General features: G+C 36.8%; 1 protein-coding gene across 1 annotated transcript in view; it reads right to left on the bottom strand.

Annotated features, from left to right (window-relative positions):
- The window catches only part of CD109 (CD109 molecule), a 90942-nt gene that overhangs the window by 7192 nt on the left and 56984 nt on the right, over window positions 1–26766 (bottom strand). The window contains exons 21-33 of the mRNA XM_052678876.1: window positions 25485–25598; window positions 25063–25281; window positions 22720–22864; window positions 21488–21664; window positions 17758–17839; window positions 15413–15641; window positions 14735–14900; window positions 13462–13652; window positions 11170–11325; window positions 11018–11083; window positions 5189–5325; window positions 1008–1164; window positions 524–626 (exon numbers count right to left, since the gene is read on the bottom strand). Of these exons, the coding sequence (XP_052534836.1) occupies window positions 524–626; window positions 1008–1164; window positions 5189–5325; window positions 11018–11083; window positions 11170–11325; window positions 13462–13652; window positions 14735–14900; window positions 15413–15641; window positions 17758–17839; window positions 21488–21664; window positions 22720–22864; window positions 25063–25281; window positions 25485–25598 (1942 nt within the window). The remainder of the gene's footprint in view (window positions 1–523; window positions 627–1007; window positions 1165–5188; window positions 5326–11017; window positions 11084–11169; window positions 11326–13461; window positions 13653–14734; window positions 14901–15412; window positions 15642–17757; window positions 17840–21487; window positions 21665–22719; window positions 22865–25062; window positions 25282–25484; window positions 25599–26766) is intronic.

Below are 26766 nucleotides of genomic sequence, written 5' to 3'. Positions count from 1 at the left end.
TTCCTTTTCACTTTGGTCAAGGGGTTTGTACATTCCTGCTTTTCTCTAAAACACACTCTATTAAAAATAAAAATAAATTAAAAATCCCTTTGAAACTGTTTTTCCCATGTATGTCTTTTTTACATAACTATACAAATCAAAACACTGGCTTTTTCTGCAGTGTAGGACTCTGATTAAACAAGAAACAGATGGAAAAACTATTTGAAAGACAATCATTAGCTTGGTAAGTGAACCACAGCGAAGTTCCTTTTGGAGAATACTTTGGGCCGTTCTGAAAACAATTTATACCAGCTGACAAGTTATAACAATTTGCACCTTCTGACAAACCAATCTATTAGAACAGCAAAAATGTATACAAGAAAACACAGCTATTTGTTAGAAAATAAGTAGCAGTTTGATGAAAAAAATGTAAATTTCAGTAAATTTTGCTTTTTCTTCACTGAAATTTGTCCTGTTCCCATGAAAGAAACTTCCTTTTTAGCTTCTGAACAACCAGGATCCATTTGGAATGAATGACACTTACTGGGTTCATAGTAATCCACTACACTCACAGAAGCATCTTGAATATTTGCCACTTTGAAGTCTCTTACAGTCGGAATATCCATACAAAACTGTGTTGCATTTAGCTAGAAAAACAGAAGAAAAACATCCTGAGAACCACGATGATGGTGATTCATGGAGAAAATAAGGACTTCTAGCTCACTGGAAGTCCACTTTATTTATAAGGCTTGGGATCAAGATGTATGTAAAACTGCTCGTTAAACTTATTTTGGCCAAAATACAGACCTGTTAAAAAGTCTGCTTTTATCATTTTGCAAGAGGCGCAGTCTAGAAACACCTTACAAATGGAGTTGTATCTATCCCATCAATCTCCTTTTAAAAACTGGAACAATTCATTCAATGTAAACAGCTGCTGTTGAAAAATACAGTCATATGGTCTTTCTGAATTTAAGTCGAGTCAAGCTTAGGATCATTCTAAAAGCATTCCTCTGTTATTTGCAACTTACAGTGTCTAAGTATAGGTTGACTTTTCCATTTTCCTTTTCCATCTTCTTAACTGTATTGTCTAATGGAATGAAATCTGGTGACACAGAGAAACCACTGAGTAAGCCAACCTCCATGAGGACCATACCACTACTGGGAGATGCATCAGACCCCAAGTACCTTCACAAAATATGAACAAGAAACTTTTAGTAGAAATGTAACAGTAAATTCTCTACATAAACACTTCAATCATTTTATCTCAAGTACAGAAGAAATAATACTCAAGAATACTAAGAAACAAATGGAATGAAATGCCAACAGGAAAATTTCTAACAGTAAAGACATAACCGTGTTTTTTTTCTATGTTTCTGCCTAGTTTCAACCACATATGAAAAATAAGGTTTAGCACTGACAAAACTACAGTATATAAATCATGAGAGACTATGCTGCCACCACTAGGATCTTTTCACTGGCATCTTAAAGTGTAAATTTATCACAAATATGAAGGAAATATTGCAATTAAACACATGTATCAAAGGAGGTAATTAAGAAACCACTTAGGAACTCTTGAACTGAAACATTCATGCTTCCACTTACAGATGCATTGTCTTGCTTTTATTCATTTTTGGAGGGTGAAATAAAGGATTTTTTATAGGTCTTTGATATAGATTGGTGGCTCCATTAATAAAATCATAATCACATTGTTTCTCAAAGATTGAGATTTAGAATGCAAATCCATGTTATTCATTCAGTTTTGGAAAAATAAAATTTAATAAGTTGAGTTCCTTCATTTTTCCTAAGCAATTCTTTTTATTATATTTTCTTCCAACCTGAACTTAAAAGCATTGCTCTAGTGAGCAGGCCTTGTTTATATACCATGGTGCACAGCAGAACTATCAAAATATATTTACGGTGCCCTGTGTAACGAATGAGACTAAAGTGACCTGCAAAAGATTGTATTTTTTTCAAATTAAGTAGGTGGTAGAAGAATTCCCCCTCCTCCCTTTGCATGTAAATGACTTTTGCTATACTAGAATAAAAGTATCTCCAACTCTCATTTTGAAGGCTTGACATTAGTTGAAAGTAATTAAAGAAAAATATTTCTTTGTAGATTTGAACGGTTTAAAAAAAGGGAAGACTTGCATTCAAACTAATGCTGTTAAGCCTGGCAGCATGGCTGATTGAACACAGATATGACTATGAAAGAAATAAAGTATGACTGCTGACTTCAATTGGCTCATGAGATTAGAAACAAATGAAACCATCTGTTGGATGATGGGTTGCACCAAAGTAGCTGCTATTGAAAACAAATAACTGAATTGGAGCTGCATGTAGTTATTTCTGCTTAATTACCAATGAGAGGAGAGAAAAATACCCAGCCTGTTAAGGTATCTTGGAGTGCCACCCAAATACCAACAAGTAAATAACCAGTCTGTTATTGCCAAGTAAGATACACCCTAGAAGTTATGAAGCTCTCTAGTTCTAGCTCTCTAAAAAAGAGACACAGCTTTGAGGGTGGCTCACAGTATTACCTCTTGAACTCAGTGGTATTATTAAAGAAAAAAAATACCACAAAAAGAGAAGAATGACCAGTGAGAGAAATTAAAAACTACTTGAAACTTGTAACTCAGAAGAACTGAGATTATTTTATTATGAAAGGTGAAAAGAGGAGAAAAGAACACCAGTTAGTGTAGTAAAAAGCAGAAAGAATAGTGAGTAGAACCATCAATGATCAGCACTGCGTGTCTGAAAATAGCGTGCAGATGATAAGACCAACTGGAGAAGAAAACAGCAACCCTGCATATGTGCCTCCCAGACAGAGAGCAAGTTCCTCTAACCACAAATGAGACATCATCTGATCCAGGGTCAGAATTGACACTCAATTGAGATGACCATAGCCAATCACTATAAAGCTGGTTTAGACGAGGTAGAATAGTCTGCAGGTTAGAGTGAGAAAACCACAGTCAAGCTGGCCTCCATTACCTGACTCTGCATACCGACAGATAGGTCAATCAGTTGAGATTTCAGCAATGTTTGTATTTACCTGCTTTGGCTTGCTACCAAAAAGCCATGTGACATTGTAAAGACAGTAAACGGACTAGCTGTAAACTAATTCAGGAATTAATATAAGTAATACGTATACTCTGTACAATGCATGAACTTGGGAGGGAAGAAGATGACAAGAGAATCAATGACAGGCAACCAGAGATCAAGTCTCAATTTAAATAATAAAAACAGAAAATATTCTGTTCCACTTTTCATGATAGAGCTGATGAGTCTTAACATTTCAAGTATTTTCTTGAAATAATTTTACATCATTGTAACATAAAGGATATGTTCCCATATTCTTTGAACACTTTGCAACTAAGACATCAGATTAGAGCCTTCCCAGAGAGATGAATCCCTTCCCGTCTATATTCCTGAGTCAAATCACTGAGCTAGAAATTCAGGATGCTCAGCCAAAGTTTATCCTAGAACCATTATGTAAGCCCTTAACATGTCAGAAGTTGGTGCTAGACTTAAAAAAGCTGTTGACACTTCACAGAAAACTTTAAACGAGAAAAAACTCACTGTTTCAAGAGTTCTTGTGTATTCTAGTGTCCCTGCTCACTATCTGCATCACTGAATTGCTTACCGGAAACACATGAAAACAGGATCTGGCTTTGTGCCTCCTGGATATCTCCATACTGACATCATATTCACTATAGCTGATAATTTGTATGATGGTGTCACCTAGAGGCCTCATCTTCAGTCACAGCTAGCCTGAGCAGACCACAAAAATATTCTAGCCATAATGAGTTCACAGTTTAAATAAATAATAAAAAGAGGATATAAAGGAAAGAAAAGCAAGACTGAACATGGTAGATCAGATAGTACTTTGCAAATACCACATCTACAAGGAACTCATTATAATATCCCAAGAAGTAAACAGGATTTCAAGAAGTAGTACTGACAAAGAGCAGATGAGATGAGATCCTTTAATACAAAGAGAGCTCTTATGTCAAAATGCTAGTAGATAATAAGTAAAAAGACAAAAAAATCTAAATCCATATATAAAGCAAGACACCGAAGGTTTTTTGTGAAATACTCAGTGCTCTTTAATAGGACATAAGACAGGACTACTAAGGAAACTGCATAAGAACAGTTTCATATGTTTGGTTTAGATACACATGTAGACAATTTCAAAGCAAACAGAGATGAGACAACAAAGCAGTTAAAGAAATAACCTGTTTAATGACCTAGAAATTTGCAGTATGTTCTCAGCTCTATCACTTGCTACCAATGTAATATCTATACAGTTGTTTTGTCTTGAGATGTGTCTTGAGATGATACTTCAGCAATCTCTGTTCAGTTCTTACTGTATGTTTACTGAGCAAGAAACATAATCACAGGTGTTCCCACCTCTACCACCCTCCCTTATTTAGGAGAAAGAATAAAGTTAGCTTGAACACAAAACTCATAACCTCTTAACCTCATAACCTCTAGAATATTGCTTACATTATACTGTAATACTAGAATCACAAAAATACAGTACATGGGTAAATGAAAGAGCACAAAAAATACTTGCAAAGACAAAAAATCCAGTTGAACTTATCATTATCATTATAAAGTTTATTAACAGAGATGAATAAAAAATGAGTACTTCTATTTCATTATGTTTTCAGCACTTCAGAGACTTGTTTCTCCTTTTACAAAAAGGAGGTATCTACTTCTATATCAAAAGCAAAGCAGTCTGTTCACAAAAGATGAGAGTTACAGCACAGTTCTCATAGCCTGGTACTAGAATGTGGAAGATATATGTTCAGCGTTCAAGTCTATCCATGGTTTTCCTTATACCTAAGAAGTATTTGCACCAAAGAAGCTTTCAAGCCTTTACTTGTATTTCACACAAACTCCTCCATATAACTCTGACATTTAGGGAAGCATGATGTTTGTGCATGACACTAAAAAAGCATGTAAGATCAGACCACAGATTATTCTGCACGAAGGATCTATTCAGACCCATCAAACTCTCACTGTATTTACTGACTTACGAATTGTTTCTTAGTTTAACTTTGTCATTTCAGTGAAGTAATTCTTTTACTCTCTCCTTAACTGCATTTTTATTTCCCATACACTAGTAAGTTCATACAGACAAAAGAAAAATTCACCTCATTTTAAGAAACATGACATGCTCCAACAGAATTCCAACAGAATTACCTACCTTGTGCATACATTCAAGGTCAAATGGTTCATATCATCTTTATCATCCTTTACATCAACATTCAAGTCAAAAGCTTTTTGTTTTTGGACAGATCTGAGACTTCGATCACTGTGTTTTGTGTTATAAATAACATTGAGCTGTAGATTGCAAATAGAGACATTAGAGGACACATATAAAGCAAATCTACATTTTTAGAACAGCAACAGTAGAACTGCAGAGGCATGATCACATGAGACAGGATACATGAGCTTGTACCTGACATTTGTAAATGTGACATTCGTAGGAAGTTTCTGAAAGATGTTTTCTGAACAATTTTTAATGCAGCCCATCCTATTCAATTATAAGGCAAACACAAGGAAACTCTAGGTAACTTCCTTCCTAGTTGCTCTCTGCTGGTTTATAATGTTTGCTTTTACTTCCCGACAGTATGAAATGGGATGAATGAAGGCAAGCTTCAGAGACTGACACCCACTGGGCTAAAAAGGCTGGAAATGAACAAGCAAAGGCAAATACACAGTACGTGCATAGAATTTGTCTTCAGTCTTCATGTCACAGCATTCATGCACTCAAACCAGGTGAGGAACAGCGTATTACTCCACCCTCAAAACAATACAGTCTTTATGCACTAAGTAGTTTCATCTCTGCAAAGACAAAGCTGCCTTAAGGACAGAGTTCTCACCCTTTCTGCTCAGCAGCTGCCAAACTCTGATAAGTGAGCCAAGTAAGAATGACAGGATATCCAACAGAGGACAGTAACATTAATTAAAAGTAGGCTTATCTATTAAGCACAATTTAAAGAAATTCCAATTCTTTTAACGTAGATATGTGTAAGATGCTTGAAACAATACTAGAAGACTGGCAAAATCTGAAGCCCTTAAAGGAGGTGTGAATAATTGAGGGATAGCTGATTATCTCAACATTCTATAAAATTAACAATGCCAACAACCAAAGCATGAAGTTGAAACTGAGGAACCGACAGAACACTTTCAATGTTATCAGCTATGATAGAATGTTACACATTAAAAAAAAAAAAAAGGACAGAGTATAGTTAAATAGTTAATTTGACAGAATTGACAGAATTGCAATTTTCAACAACAACAATTGTTCACAGTTTTCATATACAAATTAATAATCACCATCTATACCCCAAGTCATCAAGATAAAACAAATGGCAGGGCATGGGGAAATGTGTTTTTTTGTACAAAAAACAAAAATAATGAGAGTGACTCAAATAATTCTCCTTGCAGGACCCTGTTATGAACTTAGCTTAGATAAAGAAAATGGAATGAAGAGGGCTTCTGGAAAATTATAGTCCCTTTAGAACAGTTTCTGGCAACAAAAAAACCATCAGTCCAAATTTAAAGGTATGATGAGGGTTGTCCAAGTTACAGGACAACAAGTCAGTGCAAATTGATGAGGTTTTAATTCCTCATTTTTGCTTTTATTGCTACATCTCTCCTTAATATGAAAGTTATGCTCTTTCAATATGCACATATATAATTCCTGTCACCCTGCCCAGCATTTCTCAATTTATCATGCTATGTGACCATAGAGACAACACTGTACGAGAACTCAGAACAGAGGTGCAACAGCACCATCTCTTTAGCTACACAACCATTTTGCAAAGAAGGCAGTACTAAGGATAAAGCCAGCCTAGAAGCTTGCCAGTTAATGGCATGCAGAAAATTTGGTAAGACAAGCTGGCAGCGCCAGTATGATCTGTCATCACAGAAACAAAGCTGTTTTAACTTTCGCCATGAAAAGTTAATGAACGGGAATTTACTGCCAAAGCAGGATGTCTGAAACAGCATACTGAACAGGTCAATCAGCTTGTTTTTTCATGGAGTAAGTTACTGCTGTAACATTTCAACTTTCTTTTCCTGACTTCTCACGACAATGAAGGGAAAATGTTTTTCACAACAAAGCCTAATTAAAGCCTCCTTCTTCATATGCAGTTAGTTTGGGAATAGAAGGCTCTTATCCAGCAACCAGCATTAAGTCAACAAAACAAGCAACTGCGTTTCATCTTAACCATTTTTAAAAAGGGCTGACAAAGCTAAAGGCTGAACTGATCCACTCATACCTGCAACCAGTTCTGGTGAGAGGCACAAGAAACAAAGTTTAAAAGCTAATCTGCTTGAAAGAGGTGCTTGTAAATAGCACGTGATCCAACAAACAGCATTAGACTTCAAAAAATCTGAATTGTTTGTATTACCTTAATGAATGTCCTTTCCCTTTCCTTTTTGTTTTTCAAATAACAGCATCAACGTACTTTACTGAGAGCATGAATTCAATGAAATTGTCTCAAATTATTATACTATCCCTTTTTGACCGAATAGTTCATTGCATACCTTTTTTGGTACTCTCACACTCAATTACTCTTAATCCTTTGCCTAAGACTAGTAAAAATACAGTGAATGGAAGAAACAGTCAGTGCTTCTCAGTAATGAGGAGATTCTCAGTTTTCTTATTCCCTTCCTCTACCAGAAATAAAACTTATATCCTCCTCTGCCATATGGGAACTGCTGGCTTAGCCACCATGCACGTAAGTCCAGTTTCTTTCTAAAAGAGTACAAAAAAGAGAAGAAAGGAGAACAATGCTTGCTAATAGTTCCTGCCACAGAGTAAAGGTAAGGTCCTCTCCAGAGTGTTTTCTGTTCAGGCAGGAGATAAGGAGATCTTGCTCACTTTGCCCATATCTATCTTCCTTAAGCCTGCCAGCTCTGCCATTGTTGCTAGTCCTGAATTTCAGTGTCATTCCAGAAGGCATGGGACACGCCATGTTTTTGAGGCACATGCCAAGCTCAGCTCACAGTGGTTCACAGTAGTGAAGAGACTATTTTCAAGACTTTCAGCAGACCGCTTAGTGAAGATCACTTTGTCAACTCCTTTCTCTATGGAACACTTTCATGTATACTCTAGCCCTACAATCATCTCCCCTGCAGAGTAGGTGTCTTAGGACATCTATACTGTATTTAGACAAAAAGAAAGGAGACTTTTTTGACAGCAAGATCACAAGTGTCTGCTTTTGCAGTTACACTGTTGCAGCTCAGAAGGCAAATGGTACCCTGGGCTCCATCAGAAGAGGGGTGGCCAGCAGGGGCAGGGAGGTGATTGTCCCCCTCTACTCTGCTCTTGTGAGGCCCCATCTGGAGTACTGTGCCCAGGTGTGGAGCCCCCAGTACAAAAAAGACAGGGAGCTGTTGGAGAGGGTCCAGAGGAGAGCCACAAAAATGATCAGGGGAATGGAACACCTCCCCTACAAAGACAGGCTGAGGGACCTGGGTTTGTTCAGCCTGGAGAAAAGAAGGCTGGGGGGTGACCTTATTGCAGCCTTTCAGTACCTAAAGGGAGCCTACAAACAAGAGGGGAATCAACTCTTTGAAAGGGTAGATAACTGCAGGACAAGGGGAAATGGTTTTAAGTTGACAGAGAGAAAATTTAGGTTGGATGTCAGGGAGAAGTTTTTACTATGAGAGTGGTGAGGTGCTGGAACAGGCTGCCCAGAGAGGTTGTGGACGCCCTGTCCCTGGAGTTGTTGAAGACCAGGTTGGATGGGGCCCTGGGCAGCCTGGTCTAGTATTAAATGGGGAGGTTGGTGGCCCTGCATGTGGCAGGGGGGTTGGAGATTCATGATCCTTGAGGTCCCTTCCAACCCTGACCATTCTGTGATTCTGTGATATTTGAAAGATCTATTCTTATAGGATCCTGCAGGGTCAAGAGTGAAGGCACTGCCAACCCATACACACAGACAGCGAGGTTTCACCAAAAAGCACTTTTTTTCCCCCTAAGAATCCATTTTATTGGGAAAGCAGCCTTTTCCATTAATGGACTGAATCTTGTCTTTTGTGATATTTAAATGAATTACTGTTTTGACATGCTACATTTGGCCAGAAAATCAAATCCCATAACATTGAATCTCACCACTGTAGTTTGGCAGACCAGAGACAATGAAACCCAGCTGAAGAAATGTGATCGCAATGTCATATGCTATCTGATTTATTAAATGAGACCCAGATCTAGCTTGTGTCTGGGAAAAAGAGAAATCTAATTCAAATGGCATTAATGCACTTTGTTCTGGAATACCAGACCTGCCAAAGGAAGCAGAAGGAAAGAACTGGTCCTAACTAAGAAAAGTTATTGGAGAAACTACTCCAGCATGCTACGTATATTTTGAATTTCAGACTCAAAGCTCCAAGGAAAAAAAGGCAACAGCACAGTGGCCTCGATGAAGTAAGGTAACCTGATGCTGGTTCCTGAATACCAGGCATCTGGAACCATGTTTGCTCATACAAGAAGTCAGAAGCTTAAACCATGGTACAACACTTCCCTAAGGAGACTTCTAAGTACAGGGTTAACTACGAGTTATCCTGATAACTCTGCTGAAAACATCGTTTGCACTTCTGGGGATTAATGAACATGAGTACTGATTCCTAGCACAGTGGGCTTTGCAGAATGGTGCTGGATGAGCAATATTTGCACCAGGAGATGCTATTCATCACTGATAGGCAGTCATTAAGGTTTCTTTATGAAGGTATTTTATCCCAAAGCGTATTTAACAATATGTTAAATATTGTCAGCATGCTTTTGGTGGATTGGAATGAACTAGAGATGGAAACTGACCGAAACTTTGAGACTCTTAAAGGTGGCCTACATTTGGTTTTCCCAAGTATGAATATCAAGAGTCCAGTAAGAATTCTACCCAGTTTTGTGATAGACTCCACAACTGTGAGTTAATCTATATACTTTTATAGTATATAAGTATTCCTGCTTAACAGAGACTAATATTTCTGTATTATTCATAGTTTATCAAAGGTCTTCTCTTTCGCCCATGTGGACCACCACAGATCAGACAGTGGGAAAAGGAGATCCAGTAGTGGTCATACAAAGTCAGATCCAATACTGTCTTCTTCTCATACACTTCTTATTAGGATAGGGAAATTTTTGAAGGCATAATTTCATTGAATTTAATTTTTAATATGTAGAAAGAGCAAGGAGCTGAAATGCATAAAAAGACTGCTTACATTTCATTAATTTAAAGTACAATATGTGCTGACCCCAGCTTATTTTTTAAAATATAAACATATTTGAATTTAAACCACTGAAACAGCTTCCTGCAGAATTGGCAGAAAGAGGATCATTAGATTTTCCTTCCACTCTTTGTCACGTCCTCAGTCTGGTTGATACTAAGCAAATAACGTGGGAAGTATGCAAGACTGTTTGATTCTGTCTTCTATGCTATTTTAGAACAGCATAAAAATTGCTGGAAAACCTGGCCATAATACTTTTTTAAATGTTTTCTTTTATTTTTCTTTGCATTAGCTTTTCTGCTATTATTATATTACACTTCAATAAAAGAAAACACCAGTGCTCTAATAGCTACTAATGTACTCATGCTGTCTACAGATCTCTGCCTTCCATAGTTTATCATAGATGCCTGATGAGTTATCTATGCTTGGTCCATATACTTTTTTAACTGTGACCTTTGGGACTGTCAGTGTACCATTGCAGCTCTTTGTCTTGCAAACTGACTGCAAATCTGCAGAAGGATGGGGTCACTTTGATAAGACTCTGATCTTATTAAGTGCACCAAAACTGTCAGTCCTCCAAAATTATTTAAAGGGACTGACCCTCCAACATACACAATCACATAAATACGAGTGCCCACACAACTTAGGTTCACAGCATTTTTCAAGCAGTAAAGTACTTTGATATTGGTTTAAAATATTTCAGAAAGTTGTTCTTATTGATATGTTTTATAAAGCTTCCAATACACCTTCTTTTTAGAGAGCATATCCTTAAAAAAAAAAAAATAACCACATTTCATACCTGAAAGACAGCAAATCCTCTTCCCTCTGCTGAAACTGTAACTGTCATCGGTTGCACCGGGGGAATCTGGAAGGACAGATAGCCAAAACAGTATTTTCAGATCACTTTCAGGAACCAGGCTTTACAGAAGTATTTCTCACTTTCTACAGTACCTCCTTGGTTTGAAGCAGAAAACGGTTTTGAGTGTCAATTGAAAATATTTCTGGGGTTTCCAAAGATGTTGCAGTAACTGTTACATCCATTTCTGTTTTGTGTGCACTGGTAAGAGCTGCAAATAGACTCAAGGCTTGCAGAGCCACTACAGTGTCCTGTTGAAAGAAATAAATGTTTCTGTGTTAAACAGAAGAACTCTGCATAATGAAGTACTTGTGTATAGATAACACCTGTGAGAGCTTACAGGCTCTGTACTGCCCCTTTTGTTGATTACACTATGGTCTTCATACACCTGCATCCACAAGTCCATTGGGATCCCACTGATGTGAAGGATCCCAGAGCAGAAGAGACACAAAACCAGGGAAACCATGTTAGAAACCATGACACACAATGGAAAGTCAGGTGAAAGACATTTTGTGCAAGCTATGTGGAAGACTTGACACGCTGGTGTTTACAACAGTCAAAATGACAAACAATGCAGACAGCAAGGAGAAAACTGATGAAGAAAATAATGATTCTGCTACTTTGTAGATTTTTATAGTGACTAAGAAGTAAATATCTAGCACTTCAAAGCAATTTTTCAGGATTCCTTGTTGACTGAAATAAAGTTATAGGTCTATAATCACTCCTTAATTATTAGAATCATCTCTTCTTCTCATACTACGTCCTTGCCCAAGATGATTTACCTCTCTGATTTCTTAAAATCCAGAAACATCAGATGATTATCAGCAGTTGCTTGCACATTGAAGCTCTATGGCTATAATCCTAACTCCAGTGTTTAACACAGTATGACAGAAGAGATACAACTAATGGGCTATAAGAACTAATAGTTTGAAATGAAAGACTTTTTCAGTAGAGGCAAATATTTGGCCGAAAAGAATGTCTTGATCTCATACTTACAAATGATTACTCTTTTACAGCAGACAATGACAGAACATCTGAGCAAGTCTGTCTTTACTCGGAACACTCATATGTTGATTCCTGCTGAAAATATATGTCTTCCAAGTTCAAACTTACAAAACATTTTCATATTGGAGCAAATGAAATTACAGCAACCTATCAGACTTCCATATCTAATCTATATAAAAGGGCCTTAAAGCCTTTTCTGCCGTACCATCAACATCTACCTCTGATGTCATGGACCAACATAATAAAATAGGAGACATTACTTTTGGAGCAGCCCTTATATTAAGTGTCTAATTTGATAAGCTTATGCAAGAAAACTCTCCAAGTGTTTGTTTTAAAATGTTCCTAGATACTAAAAAAAGTGGGAGATAATTTCCATAAATTAATAAAAGGCATCCACAGAGATATGTGGGGTAATTTTGAAATGAAAATACTTCAGATTACAGAAAAACAAAAGGATTAAACTCATCTTTTAATTTCTCCCTCAGCATTAAATTATACACTACTTCAATTTCAAACTTTCAAGTAAAAATTGTCTCCAAGAGCAAGGAGAAAAGCTTTTTCAACAATTTAGTATTTCAGTTAGTCTCTTCAAATAACAATAACAAGCATCAGTTAACATGTTAGGAAAGTACTAGAACCAGGCTGGTTCCCAAGAATTACATTTTACTTAACGGAACTATTTTCTCACATATTAATAGCAACATACAAAAATAAGGAAGAATAGTCTGCATAGAATGGTACTGAGCAGTACAGAGATATGAGACATTTTATTGTGACCAGCATTTGTACTTAATTTAAAAGAAAACTTAAAGTAACACAATCCAGAGTAATATTTAAGTTTTCTGGATGCTAGCACAGCTTACAAGATGTGGCTTCAATAACATGGAAACCTGCTGGAGATAATGAAATCTTCCAAATTTCACGGTCCATCAAAATTCTGTTGCCAACAGAGGCACTAAGATAGGTTGTTCCTCCAAAACCCTTTGTTATCTTAGCTAACAGCCTTTCAGGAATTTGGGAGCCCACATATGGAAAGAATAGAAAGAAGTTTCTCTCCTTGGAAGCCACATAAGCACAGATATTTATCATACTTGCTTGGAAAATCTGATTAAGTACTTTTCCATGGGCATCTTCTTAGCATCGTTCGGTTTTTGTGTTTTAAATAATTAAGGGACTCCCTACTTTTGTTTTTTATTAAATATTAATTACATTGGTTGTCTATGTTTAAGATGCCAATCCTGCAAAGAATGCAAACATGCACCCAACCAAGGCTGATACAGCAAAATAAAACTCAGCAATCACTATTTAAAAACAAATGTTTGGGCCTTTTTTAGAAGATATTTCTCGTTCTGAAAGTACAACAAAGTCTCTTTTGATATTACCTGTGTAGATGAAAATCCTCCAAGATGATTTCTTTGCTGACTTAGCCATTTCATAATAGGTATCCCTTCCTCCGGCCTGTCCTGATGAAAGTGTGAGAGCAGAGCATATGCTGCAAGTTCAATATCAATGGACCGTGGCTGCCAGGAATCAGAAATTTCAGAAGCAGGTGTTGTCCAGAAACGAAATTCTCCTGAAAAATAAACCAAAATAATCTCAGATCCACAGACTGAAGTCTTTGGACTTCTAGAAAAGTCTTATTTAAGACTTAATTCATGCTTACGTAAGGGATCTAGCAATGTTCTTTAAAATTAAGTGAATGTTTAGGTGTGTCCCCAGTAAATATCTTAGGTACGTCCTCAGCACTTTTTGAATGTAGTTATAAATAAAGCTGGAGTCCAGATAGTCAACTCCAATCAAATTCAATTAACTTTATACATAACTTCATATGACCCTTCTATTGTCAATATGAAGTGCTTAGGTCAATGAGCCCTTGTAGAAAAGCCATCTCATTACTGGGATGCTCACTAGAGAAAGAACTTCAGGCATTACAGCTGCCCAACAGGTTTGTTCTTGAAGAAAGTGCAAATTCTCCCTTTTGAAAAGCTTAACTCAGAAAACACAAAAGGAGGACACTCAAGAGGCTCTGTTTCCAGTCTAATGGAATCCTTCAGGTTTTTCAAGAGGATAGTTATTATTTTCAACAACAAAAAACAACCAGAAAACTTTGATCTCTTTGATTACTATGATATAGTCTGCTCTTCATCCAAAATAGCAAACAAAATTTAGTCATATTGAACATGGAAGAGGCTAAATATGACGAGATTATTGGTCACTACAGAAAATGCAATACACTTTTTTATCAGCTCACAGGATGTCATTCAACTCTTCATTCCAATACTTATTTCAACTAACCATCCTCCAACCCTGCTCCTGGAATCATACTGATCAATCAGAACCACTCTGAAATAATTAACTTCAATTGTCTAATTAGACAAACCTTACAAGTTCACACAACATGAGAGAACTGACAAGTCATGCTCTTTGACAGCATCGCGGTTTTCTCAAGAACACAGAAATTAAAACAGAAAGCCTTAGCTTTGCTATGAATTAAAGCTTTATTTGAAGTTCCTAAGCTACTTTATCTAGCAAGCTGTGAATATATTTTAATTTTGAAGGATTATCTTTTTCTCTAATTCTATATGCATATATGTGTGTGTGTGTAAAATTGAAAAAAATCCATTTGTACAACCATAGAAGACTGTTGTGCAATACCTTGTTGTTCTGCTCTTCCATTCAGAATACTCAAGGCTTCCTTTGCTTTTGTACTTTTCGCCCACGACAAAGCGTATGTCACAACTGCTAATGTATAATTATCCGAAATGCCTTCTTTTAATTTATCTTCCAGAAAGTTTGTAGCTCTCTTAATGACATAAGCATGCTGAAAATGAAGATCATACACTGAATATATATTATTATAATGTAAAAGAGAAGCTTGTAAAGAAGTAGAAACTACTATCTTTAAACAACAACCAACAAGTACTGAAAATCTCAGAATAACAGGCACAAACCTCAGAGGCAAAGCTTTTAACCTTGCACTGTCTTTTATGAATGCTAGTAATCTCAAGAAAATTGATTGAATGACTGAATGCTTCTATGGATAGTTATCCCCATAAATTCCTTTTTACGTTCCTGTACTGAAGGCATGACAATATTCTTGCTAAATGCAATTGCCTTTAGATTTTTTAAAGGTATGCAAAAATGGATGGCCTCACAACACATACTGTCTTAATTAGTAAGCCAAAATACAAGGAAATTTTACCAAATAAGGTTACATTTTGTCTCTATTCAGGATGTTCTTCTATTTCTTTAAACTACCAGGTGTTTGCCAGGTAGTATGAGAATTTATGAAGTATTCCAGAATCTGTAAATTCTATTTATGAACTCCAATACCTCTTTATCTTGGAACCCAAGGAGAGAAGACATGATATATGCTGTGAGGGTGATTGGATTATTGGTGCCTCCTTGAAGGTCACTGTGTAAAACTTTGCCAGGTTCCTGAAATTCTCCATTTGATTTCTGATGTCCAACAATCCATTTAGCTGTATCCATGAGTACATCTTTGTCTATATCTATAAATGGACGAGCTTGAAAAAAGCATCTTAATACAAAAGCTGATAACCTGGAGGAAAACGTTAATGAAATATGACAAAATTAGCTTCTGTTAAACATAATGTAAGAATATGATGATGCATAAAATACTCAACACACAGCTTCCAAGCACAGAGGAAAATATGTACTTTATCCAGACAAGAAAGGAGACTAAGCTTAATCCACAAAAAAATGAAGCTATTTCCTTTTTCCTAAAGATAATTCCTTTTGCAGCTGTTACATTTCAAAAATAAGTACAGACTATATATGCTCCAAGTCTTTGTTTGTCTTTATTTATCCAAGTCTCTGCCAGTATTTAACTTTATTCAAATATTGCTCTCTTGCCTTCTGTTGCTAAGCTAAAGTGGCAAAATCATAACTGCATTACTGCAAACTGTAAGTGTGATAGTAGTTATCACAATTATCCCTCTAACAACATCATCAAAACAGCACTTGTTTTATTCATTAATAATCTGAAGTTCTACTTTGACTCCTTTCTTTGCTAAATGTGCATTTATGTAACCTGCTACTGCATTATATATTTAGCAGGGTTGCTGATAAATTATCTTCATTTTCCACTCCATCAATACTGCACCTAACACAAATCCCACTGAAACTGGTGAATGGAGCAAGTGAAAGAGTAATTGGAACAGTTTTATTTGAAGCTGGTAACACGCTGAAGCACAAACACACATATAAACTAATCAAATGTAGATTAGCTAAACAAAGTGCTAGAACTTGAATCTGTTTATCTTTCTAGCTTCCACAATTATGTTTACTATGTTTCTTAAGGTGGAATTCTACATTGAATTTACAGTCTCAAAAACAAGGTGTAGAAGACAAGTGGGACAATTTTTTTATTATTATTTATTGATTGATTGATTTATTACCATCAGTAGCTCTAATCACCTCACAGAGAATTCCTCATAGAGTCCTCAGTATCCCGACTGGAGAAAAGTGAAAATCTATTTGAGGCAACACTAAGCACTACTAAGTGAACACTAACCCTAAATTGTTTCAACCACAATTACAAGCAACGTAATTAATGTTATTCTTCCTTTGAGAAACTTTCAGACAAAGCTGCCTACTGTGTGTGGAGTCGCATTTAATATATAATGCTTTAAGTGGTCTCAATTCCTGATAAATTACGAGAGAACTAAAAATGCATCTATGGCACTTAAATACTGGTTTTTAAGCAGGCAGAAAACAGGCTGTTCTATTACTCAAAAACCTTAGAGCAGCTGGACATATTCAACACATCTATATTGGTAGGTCAAATGTGCCTAGAATTTGCTTTCATAGAATCATAGAATGGCTTGGGTTGGAAGGGACCTCAAGGATCATTAAGCCCTCTGCTACACGCAGGGCCACCAACCTCAGCATTTAATACTAGATCCAGCTGCCCAGAGCCCCATCCAACCTGGTCTGAAGACATCTACCATCAATCAGCTAGTACCTACACCAGTGAACTACTTTCTAAATCAGGGTTCTTCCCGAACAACATGCGGGGATAACCTGGAAGGAGTCAAGAGAGTGTCAGGGTCAGAAGGCTACCAAAGACTATGCTGATATTTAAGCTGCAGCGTGGTTTATACTTCCAGGGCCAGAAATATACCAGGGCACTTTCTCAATATATGCATAAATACGATGCACCCGAGAGTAAAACTGGAACGTGTTTCCACTGCTCAAGAGTTCTGGTTTGCAGAGATTGCAATAGTGATTTAAACAAATGCTTACTTGACATTCTGCCTTTATGCAGTTAATAATGTTTCACCTTTGTTGTTGTGACAAGAAACCAAACTCAATAGTCTTAACTACCTTTTCTTTTTTCCAAAGGAGTTTTAAGTTTCCTCCATGCTGGTAAGCTATCCTCTCTAGCAGAACATCTCAAGGCATTTCATTCAGCTATTCCCATGGGTAAAATAATTCATTGTTCATCTTTTGTAAAATTAAAAAGACCTGCCCTAATATTGGCCTTGACAGCAAGCTATCCAGAAGAACGACCTTAGAGTTGGCCTAAACGCCTAATGAAAACCAGGCAGAAGGCTAATACAGCTGGAAAATTTTAGCAGCTTCACAAAAAAATCTAGTCTTTGGAAGTATCTAAAACAGTCAAATTTCAAAGTGAATCTGGCAGAACTACTTACCATGTGCTCCCAGAGGGATCTTCATTTCCAAAGGCACTAAAAGAGCCATCATCCCTCTGGAAAAGCAGCTCTCTTTGATATCCTGGAATGAAAGAGCAGATAGGTATTGAACACATTCCTCTTTTGTGGGTTCTTCCCACAAAAAAAACATCCTACTGACATGAAGCAAGGCACTTTCTAAGGATGTGAAGAGTAGAACCTGAATAAAATATCCCTCAACTCTATAAAAATACACAAAACCATGTAGTAAACTGTAAGAAAGCAGGTAACAAAATCTATCTACAAAAATAGACCTAGAGGGCTCCCATTCCCACTGAACTCATTGACCCTTCTATGTTTCTTCCCAAACAGGATGTTCTATGATTCCCACTTATCCACCACCCAGACGGGACAGTGCAGGGTAGAGGCACAGCCTCGTAACTCAGTGGCTCCAGAAGCACAGCAGCAAGTGCAGACTGCATCTAAAGCTCAGCTCCTCCAAGAGCTGAAATAGTGAAGTCATGTAACTAAAGAAACATTTTATCTTTCCAGTAGACAAAAGAACAAGCAGAAAAATAAGAATTTTCCAACCGGAAAGGCGTGAGAGCAGCTACAAGTTACAAATGCTGCTGAAAAGCAGATACTTTCGTCAACTTATTTTGGGCAAACCAAAGGACTAGCTATCAGAAAGCATACTGGAAGAGGCTGTTCTGAAAATGAACAAAATGTTTCATCAGTAACTAAAAGAACTTCACAAGGGGGACGTGGTTAAGCAGCATCAAAGATTTCTCAATATCCAGAACAAGTGTATTTTATCTTGATTGCTGAACACCTATAAGTAAAAGGGTCACAAAAGCCGACTACCTGCTCATGACCAGGCACAATGTCCTTTTTCAGGAGCTGACTTTAGTGCAGATCCAATGTTCGTGAATATTATTAATAAAGAGCTCCACAAATATTCTACTCAGTGTAGCTTCTGATCTGTAAAACCTTCCTTCCTGTACATTTTGCTTACTATTTGTGCATTCAGAACAACAATAGTATTTAATAATAGCATTTCTCAATATGTATTTTCTTCTCTTCCCTCCTTGTTTATTTCTTGGCTGTTTTATTTTGGTCATTATAATTAAGAAAAAGTATTCATTAGTTTAACATCTGACATTCATACACAGAATACTGACCCAGTCAGACAGAAGGAAAAGCCTAAGCAAGATTTTATTTATTTACATCATTAAGTTATACAGAAAGAACTGACAAGCAAATACTAGGTATCCTAATAAATAGTACCCATAAGACTCATCCTAGACACTGAGGCCCTGGAGAGTGTTCACAGAAGGGCAATGAAGCTGGTGAGGGATCTGGAGCACAAGCGTTATGAGGAGCAGTTGAGGAAATTGAGATTGCTCAGTCTGGACAGACTCAGGGGAAGCTTTATCACTCTCTACAACTACCTGAAGGGAGGTTGTGGCAAGGTATGGGTACGCCTCTTCTCCCATGTAACTAGTAATAGGACAAGAGGGAATGCCCTTACATTGTGCCAGAGAAGATTCAGGTTGGACATTAAGAAAAAATCTTTCTCCAAAAGAGTAGTTAGGTGCTGGAATAGGCTGACCAAGGAGGTTGTGGAGTAACCGTCCCTGAAGCTGTTCAAGAAACACTTAGATGTTGTACTGAGCAACATGGTTTAGTGGGAAATATTGGTGACAGGGTAATGGTTGGAGTGGTTGATCCTGGAAGTCTTTTTCAACCTTGTTGATTCTATGATTCTATGAGTCTGAACTGCTACGTTTCACCAGTATAGTAGTATCAAGTTTCTTTGTCTCCTTAAAACTGTTTGAAATTACAACTTCCACTTAAACAGCTTTTCTAAATGTATTTAGTAGAACAACGGTGGTAAACTAAATAATTAAAATTTGTGATGCCTTCCCATACTGATGGATCTGTCAACTCAGATAATAATCTTGAAAAGTTAAGCAATCTTGAGTGAGAGAAAGAAAGCAATTAAGTGGCAAAACTTTCTGCCAAAGTTTTAGCCTCAAAACAATATGCCATGAGGGGCATAATTATACATACATATACAAACATATCACTTTCTCTTCAAAAACACCTGACTGCAAGGCCCAAAGTTGAGGTCTTCTGCTTCTTCACCGAACAGGCAATATGCAGTAATAAGGATTACAGCCCACTACCCCAGTGGCAGTGTAAAATGATGAACTAAGACCAACAGCTTACTTAACAAAGATTGCTGAGCAGGCATAACACAAGAAAAAAAAAAATCATCTCTGAATTTACTAGGATTGGGAAAGATTGGAAAGACGAGCAGAACCAGATGGAGGTCCCTCTATTTCCCATAGTCTTTTTGCTTTCCTCTTAAGGTCAAGCTCCATGCAGTCACGCAAAAAAAATCTTCAAACATGAGCATATCTAACACAAGAAAGCCTGTAGAAATGTAAAAACAATAGATCTGAGGGCTGTGAACCACTGCATTCATTCCAACGGACACTCAATCAAATGTGAAAAACAATACTTTAAATGTCAACACATACAACTGGAAAGGCAAGGAAAAGAAGGATCCTATTACAAAGATGTATGCTAGTACTTCCAGAGGACTGGCTGAAACCCAGAAGATGTAGGTTAGCTAAGCCAGGCTAAAAGAAGAGTACATCAGGATGGAAAGAAGTTCAGTAATACGTGAAAGACTTAAAAGTCTCATGTTTCGAACAGCTTGAAAATACAGCTCCAGCTCAGTGTTTGCCTGGGTCTAGCTCCTAAGCTTTCAGGACAAAAAGGACTTCTTATTTCTGAAGAAGTGATTTCAAGATGAGATCTGTCATTTCGAGAACTGAAGGAATTTATTTTAAATTCAACTTTTCTTTTGCTTTGCCTTTGTTCTAGGTAAACAAAATCTGATAAAAGGAAAGAAGCCACTGATAGCCATGGTTCCTTCCTCCCACTAACATTTAGTTTTAAAATTAATTATATTTACTTCAGATTATGTGGTCACTGTTTCAGATATTTAGTGTATTTTGACATGTGAAATAAATTAGGTTTAAATTCACCTTCATTATAATCCTCTTGAAAACTGATTTTATGAAAGTTACAGCTCAAACTAAGGATAAGTAATACATCATGGATACTGTCTGATCCAGCAGGCACAAGGAAGCACAATACAACTATGTTCTCCACACTTCGTGATGCTCTGGAGTATTTTCAAATCAAAATATACAACCATTTTCCTTTAAAATATTCCACTTTCCGATGTCCAGCACAGAGTTCATTTCTGATCAAGTCTAAAACTTGGGTGGGCAAACATCAATCACAAGAACATAATTCCTAGAGTTCTGCAAGGACATGGCAGGATGAGAATGTGTCTAATTTTGCCTAATGAGCATTGCTAATTTTGACCCACTGTACCTCACATACAGCAATGTTTGTTCATACACAGTTTAAGCAAAAAAGAGCTAGCAAGTATCAATAACAACAACAAAAAAGCACAAAAATCATCTTCTAAAATGCAGTTTACCTCTGAAAAATAGCTACATAGAAACAGTTGTATTTTGGAGAAAATTTTCCTTGTAAACAGAATTGTCTGCTCCTCAATTCTGCTATCCCAGAAGAAAGAGAAAAATGAGTTTATTTCCAGGTTGCATGACACCAGCAAAGTTGTCTTTCAAATGCTAAGTACAAAGTCACGGGTACTCTAGCTAGGAAGAGTTCTTGAAAACATAAAATGTCCTTTAAGCATACAGACCTTTTCTCATAAATGATAATGCTTTTGATTGAATATCCTCTCTCAGCTGTCTCGTTTTAGTAAGGTATTGCAAAATATAAACATTTGGAGCAAAATTGATCATATTCTGTTCACCACAGCCATAAGGCATCTTAATCAATGATGACAAACCATTGATCGAAGGTCCAAGCAAATCACCTGGAAGATAAAATTGAAACTTAATACAAATAAACACATGTCTAACACATGAAGGATGGTATCAGCTAAACTATGAAAAAATTTAATACATTGGGAATACTTGTGCTCAACACCAGTAGCCAGGCAGAAAACTGCATTAACCACACACAGTCTTATTATTAGCTTTTTGCTCACAGATTAATCTCCTCATAGAACTTTACTGACCTTCCCAACTACACGATAATTAAAAGAGACACCATATGAAAAAGCCAAAAGATATTCCTTCCAGGAGAATGTTTCAGCAACTGTTCATATTTCAAATTTCCTGTATTTCTCCTCTCACACGCAGTTATCAAAGTCTAGGACCAACTATGAGTCAAGTTTTAGGCTTTATTCTTCAAGCACGCAGAATTTAAACAGAATATTAACAAACTTTGCAGGACTTTCCTGTAAAGTCCTGACAGTCTCTTTAACTCTGAAAAAGGATACTTAATACCACAATATTGTAAATAAAATAAATAAATAATGTACACCATCTATACACAGTCATCTTATGATCAGTTCAGTGGATGAGAAATTATTATTAACTAATGATTCATGCCATTAACATAGGGATTAAATTAAATTAATAGTTTCCTAAAAACCTATGAAGCAACAGCTATACAGGGCAAGTTCTTAGAAAGGCCTTTCAGTACAGAAGTTCTGGCAAACCCTGTTATGATAGTTCAGGATATTATACCAACATCCCTGCTCTACTTGACAGTCTACTGCTTCCACTTACTATTCACATCTATGTAGTACAGAAGAAACCAGCAACTGAATTATGTTAAATGTGGTGACCACTTGCAACAGGATGTCACAGATGTCAAATTGCTAATGGAGACCAATCCTTTCACATCCATGTGGAATACAGGTACTCTCAACTTCCAAAAGCAGTGGCAGTGGCATACTGTATCTTCATGCTACATCTTAAATACTGTGTTCAGAAAAAGTCCAGCAGACAGCAAACTATACTTAAAACAACAAAAAACAACTGACCAGTAATAGAGATGGAATCAGAACAAAATAATTCTTACCTATAGCAGTGACCTGCACTCTTTCACTACCACTTACAACATCAGAAGGAAAAGTGAAATCCAAAGTTTTTCTCACTGCTTGTTGTTTACCCCCAGTTAAATCCAAAAGAAGTGTCTGAGAATATGTTTGTTCCAATCCTTCAGCCTACCAAAATAAACAGGATTGTTATAATTTTCAATAGATCGTTGCTTTTAGAACTGGAACTACATGCTTACTGTGCTGATGCATCTAAAACTCTGTGAGATACTTTGTGCTGCTTCTTAACACATCAAGAGCCTGAAAAACTGGCCCATCTGAACTGACACATACATGTTTTCATAATAAAGACCTGCTTCCACAAATTTCTTCTAGCAACCATGCGTTAATTATAAAAATATACACAAAGTCATTGAAAGCATCTTTGATTCTAGTGAGCTCACTGACAAGCACAGTGCTCCATGATCAAGAATATGCCAAGGCCAGAAGTGCTCTCTTTCATGCTATCCTACAGCCTGTCATACAAAGAAGACTTACACCAGTTAAGTTAATCACTGAGGGTTCAAACGTTCCGTTCATTCATGCATGCAAGTCTCTTGGAGAGAAAAAATGTCTTCAAAGTAGAGAAAACGAATGGATTTCTTTTCTCAGCCTAGATTTAGTCCAACAGGATTTTATTCTCTTCAGCACAACTGAGCTTCAATTGGAAGGGCAATAAGTGGCTCCTTCCAGAATTAATTTGCAGGACAGTTATTTTGAGATGTCCAACAAAAGGGCTGTGCTATAAAAGAAAAGCTTTCTGATGGTTCCAAAAATGGGCCCTTAAAATGAAAATGGAATCAGCAGAATCCAGCTGGCCAGAGCTTGCTCCTTATGATGGACAAGGCTGAGTAAGTTGTGGGTAAGTATGGATACAAAAATGCAGATGCAAATAAAATCTAGAAGAACCTCAACTTTCAACATTCAGGTTCTACAAACAGCTGTGCTGGAATTCACATCACTTATTTCATATGTTTATTGTACTCTGAAGTAGTGCAAATTTATGATCCTGTCTCATAAGAGAGGTAAATCAGCACCTTTAGAGCATAATTCAGTTAACCTGTCATCCTCGAGAAATGTGCTATCAATCCTAAACAATAGATAAGAAATTAGCAGAAAGAAAAATCTATGAAATCTGAAAACAAAGGCATAGATGAAGGGAGCTTACAAGCAGGCTAGGGACCCATTTTTTACATGGTCCAATAGTGATAGGAAAAGGAAGAATGGCTTTAAACTAAAAGAGGTGAAATTTAAGTTAGATATTAGGAAGAAATTCTTCACTCGGGGTAGTGAAGCACTGGAGCAGGTTCTATCATTCTATGAAGATCAGCACAAGGAAATGACAAGTCCTGTACCTGTGGAGGAACAACCCCATGCACTTCAATGTGCTAAAGTCTGCCCAGCTGGAAAGCAGCCTTTCAGAAAAGAACCGGAGAGAGCTGCTGGACACCAACTTGAGCATAAGCCAGAAAAGGGACTTTGCAGCAAGGGCATCCAACTTTATCCTGTATCATGATACATCATGTAAAGCCTGGCCAGCAGGTGGAGGGAGATGATCCTTCTGGGTCCAGGTGAGGGCAAATTGCCTAGACAGGCTGAGAAGTCTCCATCCTTGGATACATTCCAAACCTAACTGGGCAGAGTCCTGAGCCTCTGCTCAATTGCTCAATTGATTGCTCAATTGATCCTCCTCTGACCAGGAAAATTGGACTACACAATATCCAGAAGTCCCTTCTAAATTCAACTATTTCCTGATTCTAGGATCTTAAGTAGCTATTTTAGGATGAGATGTAAAAGTGCTTATCACCTTTCACTGAAATGGAGCTCAACATGATTCAAACTGTTAGATGCCAAAAGTTAGGCAAATCTCATCCAAAAGACACTAGTTCATCAAGAAAGTCTGGGGGCTAAAATTTCATCACTAACACAGTAGAGAAATGTTCATAAAAGTAGGCTTTGAACTAAGCTAGGTGCACTAAGAAAGTCATTGCACTTATCCATAATAGAGTTACATGGTCCACTTTATCATCCTAGATTGTTAAGCTAACTGTAGCACCATTAATTCATTGATGTGAAAATAGGTTTTGCCTTGCTTTCAGAAGCATTTGACACATGATCAGCTATAGAACAGATCTATATTTTCAATTCTGGAAGGAGATCTAAAAAATTTATTTTAAAAGTGCTTTCAACTTCAAGCCATCTGACCAGAAACCAATCTGAGAAAATGAGAAACAGACAAGTATACTGGTTTGCCTCTTTGTAACAGTCCATTGTCTATTTTACAAAGCAATTTATTTGTAGAACAAGCCAAGCAGCAGACTGTTTACCTTTACTAAAACTTTTTGGATGATAGCGTCAGAAGCAGCAGATGATATTGCTGTCACTTTGATGGGAATCTCTCCCAGCTGTTTTGGTTTGATTGGAAATTGAACAGTTTTTCCATCTTCACTTGGTACAAATATAGACTGTTGATTTCCTGTAGCATTTATTTCATTGGATGTTAGAATAATTTCAAAAGCATCATTCATATCCAGGATCACATTAACCTGTAAAATACAGTAACATTTGCAATAATGTGTAAATTTTGAAGAAAATTTAAGCTGCCTTTTTAAGCTTTGTTTAGAGATATAGCCTTACAATATACTCACTGAAGATCTCACAAGAGAAAGTCATGATTTTCATCAGTAATGCACTCCCTTCAGTGTATGCTAAAACTCAAGTACAGAGAACAGAGAGACTGTTACTTTACCTCGGCTTCTTCTTTCAAATAATTAAAGATATTCACTTCCAAAATGAACTGTTCTCCTCTGATGACAGAGTATGGAAGGTTCAGGAAAACAAAGAAAGGTTGAAAAGCTTCTAGCTGCAAAACAAGGTCAGCACAAAACAGTGAATCCCTACAATCAGATACTAGTGAGAAAATAACTACACAGCAGGTCTTCTGATTAGACTCTCACTTTTAAATTCTTATGAGAGTATCATTACTCACAATCACACTCTAGGACACTCAACTCAATTACACTCAACTACATTACTCTACAACTAACAAAAAGTATTACTACAGGGCTGAATCAGAAGCCAAGAATCCCTTCTGCATACAAGCACCTTTGTTGGAACTCTATAATGCCACTAAGATGAAAGCTGCTGGACTCCTGGCAGCTTCGACATGGCAAATTCTGACAGGAGAAGATGAACTGAGATCAAGAAACTATCATCCTGCAAATTGGAAAGCTGCAGTCTGTCCAAAGATACCATTAAAGCTACTATGAACTATTTTGGACACACAAGTAAAGGAGGATTCTGAATCTGCCCACTGACCTATACCCATGTCAGTACAGACGTGTGTTGGAATCCAAAATAACTAACTTTTCCTAATTCTGTAATTCACCAGAACATAAGTATGATATGTTACTTTGTGTGGTTAATCTTGGCCTAAGTCTTTGGTTATACTTCTAATAGTACATCTTTTCTTAATTAAAACAGAAAGAACTTGCAGGAATCTGTCAGAAACTGATTATTTTATCTGTTAACAGAGACTTTGGACCAAGTCTTGGCTCTAGGAAGGCAGTGGTAAACTCACATCAAGCTCCATGGGATTTCACCATTTATGAACATCTGCACATTAAGAATGACTGAAGCATGATATCTATTATTAGAGAAATGTCAACTAAAAATGGCTTTAATTCAGTTTTCATTAAAAAATTCTTCTAAGTATTTTGAGTTTCAGATCCAGAAAATACTCAGATTTCTTTCTAGCCAACAAATATCCAAAAAATATTTTGTTTGCTAGAGCTTCCAGTGATAAAAAAAAAAAAAGTCTTTTATCATTAGAAAAGTTTTAATGAATAATTTTTTGTTAGTTCTTACTCAACGTTTTCACTAGATGCCTGTTTCCTTTGATTTTTTTTTTCCTCTTAACCTCTTGCAATACTAAACTTTAACAATCAGAAATATTTCAGTATCTTAAAATAAAACACCAGGTGAAATTATCAATACTTTGTGTACTAAAAGACATGTAAAAACAAGATGCA

Source organism: Tympanuchus pallidicinctus, unplaced genomic scaffold (assembly GCF_026119805.1).
Source record: "Tympanuchus pallidicinctus isolate F22 unplaced genomic scaffold, pur_lepc_1.0 scaffold1, whole genome shotgun sequence".
Lineage (NCBI taxonomy): Eukaryota > Metazoa > Chordata > Aves > Galliformes > Phasianidae > Tympanuchus > Tympanuchus pallidicinctus.
The sequence above is the reverse complement of the archived record's forward strand: the minus strand, read 5'-3'. Positions and strand labels throughout refer to the sequence as shown.